General features: G+C 41.8%; 2 protein-coding genes across 2 annotated transcripts in view; one reads left to right on the forward strand and one right to left on the reverse strand.

Annotated features, from left to right (window-relative positions):
* Positions 1–39: 39 nt before the first annotated feature.
* klhl34 (kelch-like family member 34) lies at positions 40–5,008 on the forward strand. The gene has a single exon (XM_079360894.1). The coding sequence runs from the start codon at positions 1,468–1,470 to the stop codon at positions 3,265–3,267; it is 1,800 nt and encodes a 599-aa protein (XP_079217020.1). The 5' UTR covers positions 40–1,467; the 3' UTR covers positions 3,268–5,008.
* A 457-nt stretch (positions 5,009–5,465) lies between these two features.
* cnksr2a (connector enhancer of kinase suppressor of Ras 2a) overlaps positions 5,466–17,062 on the reverse strand; it is a 50,119-nt gene continuing 38,522 nt past the window's right edge. The window contains exons 16-24 of the mRNA XM_079361163.1: positions 16,072–16,145; positions 15,585–15,656; positions 14,866–14,933; positions 14,537–14,634; positions 13,751–13,969; positions 12,478–12,619; positions 12,042–12,266; positions 11,109–11,296; positions 5,466–8,037 (exon numbers count right to left, since the gene is read on the reverse strand). Of these exons, the coding sequence (XP_079217289.1) occupies positions 7,840–8,037; positions 11,109–11,296; positions 12,042–12,266; positions 12,478–12,619; positions 13,751–13,969; positions 14,537–14,634; positions 14,866–14,933; positions 15,585–15,656; positions 16,072–16,145 (1,284 nt within the window). The 3' untranslated portion in view covers positions 5,466–7,839. The remainder of the gene's footprint in view (positions 8,038–11,108; positions 11,297–12,041; positions 12,267–12,477; positions 12,620–13,750; positions 13,970–14,536; positions 14,635–14,865; positions 14,934–15,584; positions 15,657–16,071; positions 16,146–17,062) is intronic.

The following is a 17,062-nucleotide window of genomic DNA, read 5'->3' on the forward strand; positions in this document are numbered from 1 at the left end:
CAGCTGCAGCTAAGTTTAGCCTCCATCAGGTCATGGAGGATTATTCAGCCATGAGATAAAAAAAGTGCAAACATACGGCAGGATTTGACATTGTGTAGGTGAGATAAAAAAAAGTGCTTACAAAAATGCACAAGTCTTTTTTCTCTACTTGCATAATTTAAAAAGAAGTGTAACCCTTCAATAAACACACACGTGCAAACACACGCGCACCGAAAACCACACTCATCTCTCGGAGAGAGCTACTCACAAATGATAAATCACAATAAAATGCACACCGGAGAGAACGATGCAAGAGGTTTTAAGTGTGTGATAAAGCGATGTTATTTGCATTTGGATGTGTTTGTTTGCGTAACACTCGCACAGTAGCTTAGCATTAATCAGACGGCTGTAAACACGTTGGACAACTCGGAGCCTGGAAACAAATCCTCCTCTTTGTTATTTCTCGCCCCTGCCACCCACCTCCCCTCTATCTCTCATGCATAAAAATAATAACATGACATGGATGTGCATGATTTTGAAGCCTTCGCCGGTCATAACGAGGTAAAATATCTCCCCAAAGGCCATGGCTAGCACTAATACCCAAATGGTATTTGCTACTTTTGACACTTGTAAAATCTTTTGAAATCTTGGCAATACTTCCTGGGGTTTGATGTGCAGCCACCTCAGTGTTTTCTGCCAAGTTGTGTCTATGTGTCTATTCCTGTTCAAATGACGATGAGGGCGCAGATAGGTGCTTTGGAAACCGTGCCCTGGAATCTTGGTCGCAGACTACAGCAGCTGTATTTACCAATGAGTTCATCTGCCGGGATAGACACTAAAATCCCGCCAGGCTCCGTCTGTGTATGTGCATGTGTTTAGTGTTTTCATCCATGCATCTGTTCACTTGTGGGGTTGGGTGTGTGTATGTTGGATGCAGGTATTTGGATGATACTCCCACACGGACACAGAGAAAAGGGCAGCAGACAAACACAAAGCCAACAGAGCCGGGACATCACAGAAAATGACAGGAGACTTTGAGACGGACCACGTTTAAGGGTGAAAAAAAGGAAGGTTCTGTGTGTGTGTGTGTGTGTATTCGTGCGTGTGTGTGTGTGTGTTTAGGGGGCAGTTGTTAACCTTCATATCATAGTGTCACATGCCCGCCACTGCAGACAGAGCAGGACAAAAACACAAATGGAGAGACCTCGGCTAAGGACGTGCACTTGACTCTCTTTTCAGCAGCCTTTTCTCCTGTTCTTCTACTTCTAATGTCTGACTCACTTTTTGTCAGTCTCTTTTGTGCCACTTGTCAACTAAATCTTTTTTGACTGCTACTGTTTCTGAGCTTTCTGCCTTTAATATTTCCTTCTTCTTGACTTTCTGCCAGACTCCTACTTCCTTGTACCTCACTTACTCAGCTTTTACTAAAAGTGCAACCTCTTCTTTTTTTCTCTTGCCTTCGCTCTCTCCTCGCCTCCTATCTTTTGGATGGATAGCTACTCTCTCCTTTACAGTTCCTCCCACAGAACTGGACTTCTCTCTGGGTTCCAGCGCCTGCGTTCTCAGAGGAGGATGTGTGATGTCGTCCTGGAGGCCGGTGGCGTATCTTTCCCGTGTCATCGCGCCCTTTTGGCCAGCTCCAGTGACTATTTTTGGGCTCTGTTTGGAGAGACAACCGCAGAGAGATTAGCGTGCTCTATTAGCCTACCAGTGCTAACGCCTGATGGTTTAGACGCCATTCTGGACTTCCTGTATTCTGGATGGCTAAATGTTTCACAGACTACTCTTCCTGTTGTCTTGGAGGCAGCCAGGTACTTGCAGGTGGAACCGGCTGTGTCAATCTGTGAGCAATTTATTATTGATGGCCTAAATGTCGAGAATTGTTGTTGCTATGCTAACCTAGCCGAGCACCATGCGCTCACAGATGCACTTGAAGCTGCCAATCAAACCATTGCTCTAGAGATGGGGAAATTGCTTAAGGAAAGACAGGATGACCTTCTCAGGTTGAATATCCAATCACTGATGGCTGTGCTAGATGCTGACGACATTCCTGCTGTGAAGGAGGCAGAGCTTATAAATTTGGCTCTGGATTGGCTGGATGAAAATGGACCCATCCCTCTGTTGAAATCAAACCTTCTGCTGAGTCATCTACGCTTTGGATTGGTTGCTCCCTCTGAACTTACTGATCTTAGCCATGCCCACAAAGCCATGGCCACACCACTAATCAGAAGTCAGCTGACTCGAGCGCAGGAGTATCATAGGATGGGCTCAGCTCAGCCAATCAAACAAAACAGACAGTGCACCCTGAGAGCCTCGCTCAATCGCGTGCTACTTGTCGGTGGAGGATCCAGCCCTGATTGGCCGGAGCAGCAGGTGCTAGCGTTTGATCCTGGGAAAAGGAGATTTTCCTCGCTGAGCTCCAGCCTTCCGCTGCGGCTGAGAAGTCACTGCGTGTGCTCGGTTGGAGGTTTCCTCTTCGTGATGGGTGGAGAAGAAGTTAAGGAGGGAGATGAGGATGGGAAAATGTCTGTCAATGTGGCAACATCCAACCAGGTGTGGCGCTATGATCCTCGCTTTGACCAATGGAAAAAGATGGAGTCCATGCTGGAGAGGCGGGCGCAGTTCACCTGCTGTGTGGTTGAGGATGTCATTTATGCTATTGGTGGACAACACAAACGACTAGACACCAACACACAAGCCTCTGTAGCATCTACTGAGTTTTACGACATGGCAACTGGAGCTTGGAGGAGAGGACCAGCAATGCCTCGCCCACTTTATGGCCATGCTTCTGCCGTGCTTGACAATGCCATCTATGTGTCGGGTGGTGTTGCAGGACACCAGGAAAGCAGTACCTGCACTAATTTCCAGTATGACCACAGGGAGAGCAGCAAAGAAGTCCTTTTCTGGGATCCCAATGTTCGAATATGGGAGAAGAGAGCGCCAATGTCCATTGCCAGATTCGGGCACCGCCTTGCAACCGCCCACGGGTACATCTACGCCCTGCTAGGAATGTACGAGCCTTTCTGTGATATCGAACAATACGATTCAATGTCAGACCACTGGACCCGCCTTCGACCGCTTCTCATTGGCTCCTTCAACTACGGGATGGTGACAACGACGTCTGAGAATCTGCTGGTGTTCGGAGGGAGGAAATGGAGCGATGGACAGGAAGTTATTGTGAGGAGTGTGTTGGAGTACGATACGAAGAAAGATCGTTGGAGAGAGATCTGTCAGCTCCCGAGACCTCTGACTGGGACTGAATGCACCCTGCTGCCTCTCCCGGATTAAAGTGTAGAAAGCGTAAGAACAAATTCAAAATGAAAGTGTGACCGCTGACACCAAAGAAGAGCAAACACTGTGTTAAAATGGTCAAGGGACAACACCATGAACTGAATTTGTATTTGACATAAAAACAACAGTTAGGTTTCATAGAAATTGAACTGTAGGGTTTGACTTTGACTGAAACGTGTAAGGTTGACAACATTTTATTCCCTACAGTTTTAAACTTTGCTGCCTGTGTTGGGACATTAAACTTTCTAAAGAGTACAAGCAACATTTTAGTTTTAGTGTAAATCTATTACTTCCCTGTTAACGTTGTCTATACATTATTCTTTGTCGGAAATACAACATTGTGAGCTAAACCAGTGTTAAAAAGTATACTAACTCTAAAAAAACAAAGGGCTAAGCTAATCCAAAAGTGGTTACAATGTGGGATAATTTAGATAGCAAAGCAAACCTTCAACCTATTCTCATCTCAATATTTCTAAGTTTGCTAACACGTCATCATACTCATGGCAAAAATATTTAATTGAGTTATTTAAACAATGAACAATTTCAAATCTTGAAACACAATTTTACTTATCTTTTAGGCTGAATCAATTGGACAAATTCTTGGAAATTACCAACAGAGAAAAATATGCACTGCAACCGTGCAGTTGTTGCTTTGAATCATATATACTTATAAGTGTTTGGCAGAAGCAGGTATTGAGAGCTACTTACCATAACCTTAAAAATAGAACAAGCTTAAAGCTTAAAATGCCAGCTAGCAAGAAGAAGGGCACAGGGTGTTTTGACAATGATATTCCTGTGACCTAGCTCGACATGTCCTAAGAAGAGAAATAAAACAAGAGCTTGGGAGGGAGATAAGAGGATTTAGAGAACAGGTGCATGTCGAGGAGAGGTTTGGAGATTTAGTGGGAAGAAGGTAACTTATGAGCAGGAGATTTAAGGAGGAGGCTATCACACATAAGAGGGAATACAGAAGAGGTCAGAGCAGGAGATAAGGAGGTGAATGTGGAGGAGAAAAACAACAGCTGAATATTTCATAAAAGTTGTAAATAAAAGTTGTGCTTGTGAATTTTCTGTTTATTGACTCACCATGAATAATTAAAGTTTGTATATCGTGGCACGCCAAGAATATTGAGTGACACGTCTGTGTTGTTTACTTCTTTGAATATCTCCGCACTGACAAAGAAACTGGAGTTCATAGGTCAAAGCTGTAGAATGGAAAAAGAGCACCAGTAAGAAATCATATGCATGATTTGTTGGTAACAGCAAGGAGACCTGCTGGAGTTGATTATTTATGGGCTTTCCTGCTTTTATTGACATCCATTTACCACTTGTTTACATCTGTAAAACATTATTTATTTAACATGTTATCATATTGAAAGGTTTTATTGGATTCAATATTGATTTAGGTGCTTAGAAAGTATTTACTTTACCATGAATTAATACAGGAAATCCAAAATATATAAATCATTTTTTAAAGAAACTGTGTTGCCTGAACTTGTTGATTGTCATCAAATTCAATCAGATTTGTTTCTCTAATAAAGCTTTTAAGTCGGTAATGTTCATGATGTAATGATATGAAATACTGACAGATATCGTATACGCCTGTTCAGTCATTGTTTAAGAGTGTTATTTGAAGCAGTGGTTTATAGTAATACCTTGCTATCAGAAATTAACTTGTAAAATGAAACAAAAATCCCAACAGCATAATCAAAGCAAACACACTCCTTCATATCAAAAGACCTTTGTATAACTACCCTGAAAGTGTGCTATCATGATTTTAGTTCTTATGTGCAAATCACATCTGGTCAACCTCAGACAATATCTTTAGCTTTAAAGTGTGGGCAAGATAATCCTGTTCATCTGCTATCAGTTTAATGCTAACTAAGATAGCCATGCTAGCTGTCTGGAAATTAGTGAGACCCAAGTCCTGAGTGAATTTGAGAATCTCTAATATTTCACATAAACCTGTTTGTTTGTTATCATACCATGTGTTTGAAATTTGTTTTTGACTCAAGTACAAAACATTAAGCTTCCTAACTTCTTGCTAACTAACTAGCTTACATAAAAATCAGTTTAGACTCTATTAGCTTGAACTGACTCTTTCTCTCATTTGTTGACTTTGCAGCAATAATTTGTCTTCTCCTCTCTCCCAGAGACGAAAAAAACACAAAAAACATGCCACAAATATACCTTCATCCCAATGACCACACTTTATTGAGCCATCCTCTTAATCTGACATTAAATAAATACTCTTGATTTATAGATAGAACAATAAACAATCTTGACTCGACTGTCCAAAAATACCTGATAGAAATTCAGAACATTTTTCAAGACACTTAGTTTGCACTCCGTAAAGAGAGACCTACTGTATCTAAAGATTTCAAACACAAAAACATAAAAAGAATTAAGTGTTTATCTACAACAAAGACATGCTACTACAACCAACCACGGGCAGCAGCGTAGAAAGAGCATTCAAACTGTCTGTGTAATGTGCTAATTACTGTGTGTGTGTGGATGTGTGTGTGTTTGTGTGTATAATTGCTTTCAGAGTTCTGTGCAGTGGTGCTGAGTATTAAGTCATTTGCCAGCAGCATACAAATAAACTAATATATTTTCATTAAATCCATTTTTCAAATCTTATGCAAATATTTCCTCATAATCTTTACACGACATGCAGGAAAGCAGAGAGCCACGAGGTCTCTGAGGAAAAATCCACACTCACAAACTGTGACACTGTTTAAGAATCACTGTTTGATATTCACAGGGTTTGAGAAGTTATGTTGCGAGAAGGATTTGAATGTCTCCTTCACAGATTGTGAGTCCAGTTAGATAACGGGTGAATTTGTTTCCGAGGGCGCTTTCGATTAAGAACAACTTTTTGTAAACTTGTCTCCTATTGGTCCCTGGTGTTTGGGCAACAGCTACAAGGCAGCGATTACGGAAGGAGGAGGCAGAAACAAACATTGGTATCTGACGACAAGCCCCTCCCTCTCGGCTTCAATAAATTTGATGACAATGACATTCGCGCGATCATGCCACACGAACATTTTAGGATAAAAATGAGGATTTCTATTGTAGCTAAATAAAAGAAAGAGGATCTGGAGGCTGTAATTAAGAATTACAGTTTCCTTGTGCAACCTATTTCTTACTTACAAAAATAATCCATGCAGCAGGCATGGTCAAATTTCAATAAATTAAATCTTCATTCAAGACACCTTTTGTAATCAAAAGAGCGCTTTAGTATGATTTATTAGGAAGGTTGGTAGATATTCAATGAGTTTAAGTTAAACAAATGAAATGGATTGTTGATGAATGTGAGCCACTTAAGGCCATCCATTCTTTTCTTGTGCATACATGTTTTATGTCATGAGGACACGTTATTATTTTGGGCACAAAGCCATTATCTTTTGCGCACACACAAAATATATTCTCTGCAAAAAAATAATGTCATCGTCTCACAACAAGTTTTTATGTTGTGGGAAAACGTTTTCTTATGCACATAAGACAAAGACATTGTGCAGACAAGTTCTTATCTTATGCAGTGTTATTATTATGTTTTGCACATAAGACGTTACGCTCTGCCAGCTGAATCGTAGCTTCATGATTAATCTCTGTGGCTTCGCTCATTCAACACCATTTACTTTATATTTCTCTGTTTTAGCTTCCTCTGGAACGTAGAACTGCTAAAAAGATGATTAATAAGCTTTGTAAGAATGTGAATGGTTTATCACACTGGGATGAAGAGATGAAGAAAAATTAATCGCAGGACTTCATGGTCTCCTCTCCTTGCGTTTTACATTGAATATCTTTCTCCAATCAAACTTGACATATTAATTTCCTACGACCATGATGAACAGAATCAGTGATTGTTTCTGTAACAGACATTCCCAACAGTGTTGAAGTGTTTCAGGGTGGATTCTTCCTTTTCCAGCAGAGTGCATGCTTCAGGTCCAGCCCAGCACAGGGAGCATTTCTACTAAACCAGCACCACAAGAGTCTCTAAAAAAGGAAAAGACGTGTGCTAATAGCTATGTTACACTTCACTGTACAGAAAAAATCTTTCAGTATAAGGCTTAATAGAATACAATGTATGTCATTAGGTGGCTGTCTATGAAACACTAAGCAGTGTATAAATATGGCACAACAAGCAGGATGGAATACTTTTAATGGCGGCCCATGAAGATATCGTTCTGAGCTCCGTGTCCGTGTCAGGTGGAACAAAGGGAAGTCTTTTTTGCTTCCCGTGGAGAGGATTTGAAGAGCACTAAAGCTAATATGTAAAACATGAGAATCAGTTCATCGTCCGCCCCGAGCCAGCTGGAGTGGCATAACCAATCAGCTCGTAGATCGACGTGACATGAGGGCACGCAGACGTCTCCTCACAAAGCTGTCATGCTGCACTCGTACACTTCAGCTGCAGAAAGCGTATCGGGCTTGAGGAGTTTTCCCTGCTCTCTCTCTCTCTTTGTCGACAAACATCACTATCTTTCTCCGATTTCCACTCCTGCAACTCCTTCAAGGAGAGTAACTGAAGCGTGTGAGTGTGTGTGTAAGTGTGTGTTACATTCGTCAGACATGGGTCTCGATGTAGGAGTGTGTGTGGGAGAGCGAGGGGGTGAGGGGCGGGCCGGGGTCTGATTCAGCGGTCGAGTCTGGCTCCTGAGAGAACAGCTCCTGATAGGCTCTTTTCCACTCCTGGAATTCTGCCGACGACAGCTGGGGATTGGCCAACAGCCTGTCAATCAGCGCTAGCTCCCCCTCCCTGTCCTATGGGGATGCAGAAACACAGGAGGAGGAGCAGGTCACTTTTTTTGGATTTTATAGATTTAAACGACTAAGCTTGAAAAGGCAGACACACGTGAAGCAGGACACACACTTAACGGGATGCACAAAGTTTTGGGGAGATTTAAATTTAGTACGAAAACGCCTCTTTAGCCACCTGTCCGTCGCTGGTAGATTATTTGTTCTAATTTTCTAAGATGTCGCATAAAAACCTGTCCCATTTAATGAACTTCTTAAAAAGCCTAAAAGCACTTCAGAAGAACTTTATAAAGGGGCCAGAAGTTGAAACAAAAGGCTTTTCTGTTGTTGTTTTTCAGAGATACGTTTGTTAACAGGACAGTCACCTCAACATTTTCAATACTTTGAAGCTTTATCGACATCATGTGTTTAAGAATGAGTTTAAAATGTGTTTAAAAAAGGCTTTTTACTCATCTACAAAGCATTATTAGGATTCATGAGTTTATTGATTGTTTTAGAAATGGTTAAAGTTCAACTATTGGTGTGAACTGAGAGTTAATGACAAAGAAATATATGATGACATCTGAAACTGTCACATAGAAACTTGAGTGCATTTTAAATCCCAACTTGCCGAATACAAAAAAATGGATGAGCCCCTTGAACTTCAGAATATTGTGATTACTAAAGTGTCTGTTTTCATGCATACAGGCCTTCGCAGCATCCTGCTAGATTTAAACTTTTTATTTCTTATTTTTTTTAAACCTCACTGGCAGATTTCTTTAATCCAGATCCGGGAGACCAACTACCCCGCATGTCTTACATGTTTCCCTCTTTCAGCACACCTGAGTCAAATGTACTGGTTATTATCAGGCTTCTTGATCTTTTAAATCATGCGTGTCGAAAAATGGAAACATAAGATGCAGGTCTCCAGGACTGACAAAGACTGTTCTCAGGCAACAAGTAACAGGACGCTAAAGTTGCAAAACAGTTCACTTAGTTTATTTAAAAGCACTTAACTTCCCTCATTTGTCTGAAGGAAACACATGGTCCCAGTATGAAGGACTTAAAACATGCACTGGCCATCATTTACTAAAATGAGTTGTCTATTTTAAGAAGCTGGATAATCTCCCAAATTAAAATTCTGGAAATCCCAAATCAATCCAATCCGGCGTTGAGAAAATAAATCCCCAGAAGATATCTTTCTATGATAGAGAAAAACCTTCAGCATGTATGAAGCAGCTCTCTTTCTGTAATAGTGTCAACAGAGAAAAGCTGCCTCATTATGAGGAGTGAGAGTACACATCATCGTTTGTCATCTCCACTGCAGCTTGTTGTTATGGTTCCATTTTTTATGCATGAAGGATATTGAGAAATTATGCATATTTTTGGTTGTTTCCACAGCAACCACTCCACCAGCAGAGAACTTGATACTGCCTAAAAACATTTACAAAAAAAAGAAAAAAAAAACAGTAGAGCAAATTAAGGAAAAAGTCTACCAGGGCCACATTGATGACTAAGCTGTCTGCTGTTCGCTGCTGTTCTTGATAAAAGGTTTATTTTTGTGGTTTAGAGAGAGGACGGAGTCAGACATCAGGGAGAGGGAGAGAGGGGAATGACATGCAGGGAAGGAGCCACATGTTGGATTTGATTCCCGGGCTGGCTGCTTGAAGAACTGCAGCCTCCATACATGTGCCGCACGAACTAACCGCTAAGCTTCCGGCGCCCCTGAATGTGTTCACTTATTATCTCTGTGAGCTACATTTCCTCCCCTCAAACACTTGGTGTATTCCTTTAAGAAAGGCCAGACACAGACCAAACGTGCACGCTCTGACAGCCAACCCGAGAGACAGAAATAAAAACACTAATGAAGATAAACGCAGACCCCACAAAGCCCCGCCCACGTCCTCGCCAACCATCCCCGCCCACTTACACGGAGGACACAACAAAGATTCAGCACTTCACAGGCACCCGGCCCACAAACAGAAGCACAACACGTCGTACAGCATAAAGCCACAGCTGACGAAACTCTGTCAAAGCAAACTGAGGAGACAGACTGGGACAGACGACAGCACTGAAAGCAACAACACAAAGACATTTTTTTTCCAGTATGTGTGTGTCAAAACGTGTGTGTATCTGCTCCGGGTGTACACATCAGGGTCATTTATTCACAGTGGACTACAGGTACTGTTCTATTTGTCGAACTTTGCCCACTGTTAATGTGTTGAGGTGTGAATGTGATTACTGCAAGTCAATGGACCAAGAAAAACACATTAAAGGTAAAGGTCATTCTTTGAGTCCACGCTGGGTTTGAAAAAATTTAGATTTTGATCAGAAAAGTGTCAGAGCAAACAAAAACAAGCATTGTAACTTTTGGGCTAAAATACAACGTGGTAAACCAAGGACAAGAAAACCTGCACCATCCTCTTCTGGAAGACGTGCAGAGACACTGATTGTAAGTTTCAGCCTCTGAAAACTTGAGGTGCATCATCTCATTTTAGGGCGATGCTTTATCAAATTCTAATGCAAGATCACAATGGCTCGAGACAGTACATTTTGTAGTGTGACTGAGTTCAATTAGAAATTCCAGCGCACACACCAGAGACATTTTCAGGAAGTAGTGCAGGATGTGATCCGGCATTATCATCTGTAATTTCATCTGGTTGATCAAAGCTAAATTGGTGGGTCTCCGAGCTGTGTTAAAGTCGCTGATAATGAAAAGCTAAAATGTCTCCCTGCTGCTCGATTCAGCAGGCCCAGCGTGGACTACGTTTTTCAAGAAGCACCCACAGGAAGTGCGGTGCGTTTATCAGAATGGGCACGGACATGTTTGTGCAGCCTCTCCTGTTGCAGCGCTGTGCCAATGCAAACGACATGGGTTTGTTGTCATAAGTCTCATTTTACCTCCAAAAGTGCTTTCCGGAAAGTTTTGCGATTCTTTTTTAACCACCCTAACATCACCTATGAAGGATACTATTCTCAATAAATGATCCAAAAAAAGAAAAAGGCACTGGAATTCTTGTGTTGACACTGGTGCATGACCTGCACGATGCTCATATACATTATTACGCCTGTTTGTGTGTCTTTCTGTGTGGACCAACCTTTAATGTGGATGTCAGTATGCGGAGGCGGTGCAGACGCTCGTTGAGCTGAGGGTCGGCGGCCCGTCTGAGGAATGACTGCCTGAACTCCGACTGACCTTTAATCTCTGACTCCCGACCAAGGGGACACACTCCGCCCTCCTCGCAGGCACGAAACAGGTCGCCTAAGGATGCACCCTCGCTGCCACCTTCACAGAATTTAAAAAAAAAAAAAAAAAAAAAAAAAAACGGACAGAGAGAGAGAGAGGCTCACTTAGCGTTGATTTAAAGCCTCCTTCAGAACAAGATTTAAAGTCAGAGCTGTCATAAAGCTGAATAGATTGAGTTCTATCTCAGAGCTGCCACTGGAGGACAGCAGCACACACCTTCTCCTACACAACGACGTTGATAAAATCCTGTTCTGTCGTTCCTCTCAGGCAGATTTATTAATCTGCTTTTATGACAGAAAATGACACCACACCATTGACATATATCATTGTTTATGTCTGTGACGTGCTCCTGTTTACTATTTTAGTTTGGCACTCTTCTGTCTGGGTGCCGCTGGGCTCACCTTGGTAACCAGTGCATCATTGTCTCATTAGCCTCATTAGCTCAGCGTACAGCTGGAGTGCGTGTGTGTTCTTTTATTACATTTAAAACGATTAGGATTTAATTGTGTCTGCCTGAGAGCGTTTTTTATTTCTGGCATATGAACTGACGTCAACGTCTTCACCTTAAGAAGGAAAAAAAAAAAAGAGGCTTTTTTTTTTTCTTTCAGCTCAGTCTCTGGAGGCTGTCTTTCAACGTGAGACACATTTTTCCTCTCTGCTCTTACCTCAAGTCCACCCACGCACACACGCGACACATCTGTTTGTATTCTCTTTGTGTTCTGTCCCTTCTTTTTTTGCGTTTCCACGTGTCTCATAGAACATGTATGTTCCTGTCTGAACTCACCGTTGTATGTTTGCTGTTCTTCTTTGGCGGGGGGTGCGAGGAGCGTGTGTAGGTTGCTGTCTCGTGGCAGCGTGAAGCTGCGGGGTTTTCCTCCCTGGGTTGCCATAGGGATCAGTCTCTGCATCGCCATTGGCAACGGTACATTCCTCTGAGCTGGGAGAGTGTAAACAGCGCCAGCCATCATGGTACCTCCACCTGGACCGGGCTCGGCAAAGACAGCGTCCTCTGTAACGCAACGAGAAGAGTGAAAAATAAACACAACACATCTTCTGTGTAGCAGGAGAATTACTCAGATGAGTTTAAAGCATCTATAGGATCAAAAAGTCGCACATTCAACAAGTTTACACAAGTGTACCTGAATGATAAGCGATCGACATTTAGACTTTCATCAACCTGTTCGATTGTTAAGGTATCTGGTATGTTTGTGTTTCTGTACCCAGAGGTCCAGTTTGTAAGTAGTGCAGTCCAGCTTCAGTCAGCGGTGTCTCAATCAAGTCCTGCCAGGAGCGTCTCTGAGATGAAGAAGAGCGGCCCGGCGACCCAGTCTCACTGCTGCCCCCCGCAGGACTCGAACGGTACTACAGAAAATCGTAAAACATGTCATACATGTCATCATAATCAATCCTCCTGACCTTTATATAGAGATTTAAACATAAACATCATAGGGGGAGGGGGCGAGGGGATTCTATGAAACCCTCCAAATGAATGGGTTTCAACTTTTTTCACATCAGCTCATCAATAATTCCATTTGTATTAAGCTACACTGTGTTGCTGCAAATGTCTGGGTTGTTATTATTTCATCTGTGTCTATTCACAAACATGTTTGTCAAGAGCCGGTAGCTTTGAACAGATTATCTGTGTATAATTGGTGTGAATGATAAAAGTCTAGTTTTGAGGATTTGTTAAACTGAAACCATCATGAAAACACAAAGAAAGCACTTTAAGATCTGCTCGTTGTGTAAAGGATTTCACATTTGTATCACACCCCAAAATCGAGAGACGTTCACAGCGTCTGCTAACAGGAGGGCTAACAGGGTGCATTCTGTCCTCCGGTTGGTACTTTAACACAAGCTATACTCTGTCATTTGTAATGTAATTACACTCAAGAGTCCCGACTGGAAAGATGGATGTAATCAGCAAACTGTGTGCCAATTAAATTATGACAGGACATTGTGTGCAAATGTGACACTTTATCTAAAAGCACTCCAAGAGAAACTTTTGTTTCAAATACAAAGTGCTAATTCTCTGGGGAACAGGAATAACCAAATGAGAAATGTCAATGTTGACCTGATGTCGGTGCTAAAGGAGAATCTTAATTGTCTGACGATCATAAATATTAAAGCTCCTGTAAAGAACGTTTGGTTTGTGTAATGCCTTGTACAGACATTTGGAGGTTAAGTAAACATCTCATCCTGTTTCATTTTAGCAGTCAAACATATCACTCACAGTGAATCTTGTCAAATGTAAATAAAAGCTGTTCCTGCAGCATGCTGTAACACTTGTCTGACACCTACCCCCTGACAGTGGTAACAGGCATCAGAAGTAAGGATATAAAGAAAACATCAGTCTTGTCACTCATGGTCTTGTTTGCTTTTGTAGGTTGTACTAAAGCATCAGAATAAATCGTATTCTGTTTCATAGCCAGATAAAAACTCCAAACAGGAAGTATAAATAAATACTGACGGCTGTCTTGCTTCAGACTGACTTACCTCTACAGGATCACATCTGTACTGCACATCGCTGCTGCTGCTCCCCCCTGGTTTCCTCCCGCTGTGCGTGGTGCCTCCCCCGAGAGGACCGGGGTGGTACTGTGGCTCCGCGGCCACAACGGGGGGCTCGCCGCAGAGGAAGTCCTCCTGGGAGGAGCGAGAACGAGACGTCTCCGTGGAAGACAGTCGAGTGGTGCGGCCCTCCAAGTAGGCACTCACCTGACGAAGAGAGGGCAGGAAAGACGTCAGCGGATTGCGCTGATCTCACTCGGTTGTGATGAAACACTTCAAAAACTGGTGAGGGAGCTTCATGACTGTCGAGGAGGCAGGGTGGTGATTGAATTAGCATGTGAGATTGAACGTAAGAGACAGCGGCGAGGAGATGAGTGCTTGGACATGAGTGGAAATGAGTGTTTGAACTCAAAAGACTTTTGAATACGAGGATTTTTCTTTTCGTTTTTATTGTCTTCACAACTCAGCGGGCTATTAGTCTGGTGTCTGAAAACGTGTGATAAAAGATGGCATTTGTTCATTTTCATCCTTTGCCAGCTCAAAAGTGAAAACCCAAAGAAAATAGACGTTTATTGCGGAAGAAAGCAGCGTGATGGACAATTATAGCATCAATTATACCGAATTTATCCCCACCACTCCCCGTGGGCTAAATTGGCAATAATTTAAACAGTAAAAATGGACTGCGGAGGAACGATGAGTGCGAGTTTCTCCTTCAAGTACAGCTTGTTCTTTGTATGAGCTTGTAGTACAGTCATGTGTGCGTGTGTGACTCACTGATGGAGGCCGTGGGTAGGTATCGTACGGAGGTGGGGGACTGTCCTGTTTAGGGCTGGAGGTGGTGTCATCCTCATGATCACTCTCGCTCCAGTAATCTGCAGGAAAACCCACACACACAGTCAGAAACACCATCCAGATCGATCCGCTTATACAGCCATCCAGCCATGTTTCCATCTCGTGGAATCTAAATCTATCTACATACTCTTTTTAAGTACCCAGAAAATACTGAAAGTCCATTAGGAATAGGAGAATTTGTTTATTTGGTGCTTGAATATACTATCCATCTGCTGAAGCGCCCTTTGGTAAGACACTAGGTGAACCCTCACCCTGCTCTTGGCGTATCCTCTCTCGCTCGGCGTAGCCCACAGCTGCCATGTTGAGACGACTCAGCCATCTAACAGAAGAAAGATCCAAATTAAAAACAAACCCAAACTGATTATTCACATAATAAGCCAAACTACAAAAAAACAGCTTGTTTCATATTCAAAAAGATCTACAACCACTGCAGCTGTTCGACTCGTGAGTAAAAGGGAGACAAAATAAAGTATAATGCATTATTCTTCTTTGTGCCCGCGTTACCCACAATACAACTCAGCCTCTATTATTATAGCCCAGAGGGATGCAGCGCTGTCATGCTACCTGCAGCTAATGTGGCCTTGAGCTGCTTGCATCAAGCATAGATGAGGAACATACCAAACAGCACTGCCCACTCATTACTCACTATTACTCACTACCTATATTTTCATTAATGCTTAATCAGAGTTGCATCACTTGAGGTACTTTTTCAGATTAAACAGTCCATTTTTTTCAGTAGAGAGAGACAACAACAAGAAGGTCTTTGAAATCATCTCGCAAATTAGGTTTCTCATAAATATCCCTTTTCACATGAAAACAGAAATTTTTGGACCGGGTCTCTGGTTTCTTATCAAACAATCATTTTATTTTTTGTTTTGTGCTCTACGCAGAGCAAACAGGAAGTTGCACACTTAAAGACAGTTTGCCCTTCTCCATAACCTTCATGCGTGTTTAACGCATGTGGATTTACCTGTTCATGTCATCCACTCCATCTGCCGCAAAATAGAAACTCTTGACCTTGGGGTGACATGCTTTGAAAGCACTGGAAAGACAACAGGGGAAACAGAGGGAGTCATTTCTGCAGGCGAACATACATACATGCATTCATACAGTAAATTTAATAAATACAAGCAGTGGTTCTCAGTGCTACAGTATCACCTCAGGACTCTCCATTACTGCCTTAATCAGAAATTGCAACCCAAATTTCTGAAAATGTTCAACCACACCAATTTATTAAATAAAAAAAGGTGCAGTTTGGACCTCAAAAAACATTATGCAACACAGAGATTGAACAAAACTGACTTTTTCCAACATTTTCTTTTTCATAAATTCATGACCCAATGGAAACAGCTATGTGACCAGCTTTTGGGTCCGGACCCTCCATCCAATCACTGCATAAAAGCATTTAAACACACAAATGAATTATGTCGAATGGAATGGTTTTATCGTGCACTTACTACTTCTTGCGACATTCACTGGCCCGATCGATCTTAAACTCTGGAAGACTGACAAATCCCTCGGCCTTCTCATCCTAAAGGGACAGAAAATTAAAGATAAATAACGTAGAAAACGGGAGAAGGATAAGGAAAAAGCTAAGGGGAAATTCAGTTTGGTGTATTTTCTGGGCTATTGCAATTTTATGGGTCATGCTAACGCCACATTTAGCATATTCTAATTGTCAAACTCAATGAATCAAACCAGCCGTTAAAACCAGTGAGGAGAAGTATAGAATGGCTTTTAGGCTAACAGCAGAGAGCTTTAAGCCTGGTTCAGTCTGCACGTGCACATTAGTTCTTTTATATTTGTCAGGCTACATTTAAATAGCCAGAATTCTGTTGGTTTTAAATTTGTCTTCTAAAGTAAAGGAATTAAAAGTATAAAACTATCCTAGCTGCTTTATAATATGTCATCATGCAACCATCATAGACTGTAAAAACATGGACGCTGTCTTTGTGATCTCACCTATTGGTTTCTGAAGAAGCATTTTAAAGCCCATCAGTGGCGGACGCCATATGATAAATGCTATGTCAGCCTAACTTTTTATAGAAACAGACAAAAAGGTTGGAGTTGAGTTTAAGTAGAGCACCATGCAATAAAGTCTCACTTTCTATTTTGGATGCACTAGAAACTTCTCTTACAAGTGGATAATGAAAAGCTTGTCAAATCCAAGAATGCTTGTTTGCTAATAAGCAATAAACAACAGCTGATATTTCAGTAAACTTTTTTTTTCTCCACTGTAACTCATTGAAAATCCATGAGGTCAACCTACTTATATAAAAACTCAAAAGCCTTTCAGAGTTATTAGGAAGTATCCACCAGGCCCTGTAGATATTCAGATTTAAAAATCATCGCAAACCATTTATTAGTTCCTGAGTTTTCTCAACCTTTAACAAAGTCACTAACAAATTGCTAAAAGCTATAAAGTTCTCTGAGGACTTTGGAATATTT

This window comes from Symphodus melops, assembly GCF_947650265.1.
Source record: "Symphodus melops genome assembly, chromosome: 14".
Classification (NCBI taxonomy): domain Eukaryota; kingdom Metazoa; phylum Chordata; class Actinopteri; order Labriformes; family Labridae; genus Symphodus; species Symphodus melops.

Excerpts from the sequence above, each read along its gene's own strand:
- klhl34 (XM_079360894.1), top strand. The coding sequence starts at position 1,468 with ATGGATAGCTACTCTCTCCTTTACAGTTCCTCCCACAGAACTGGACTT.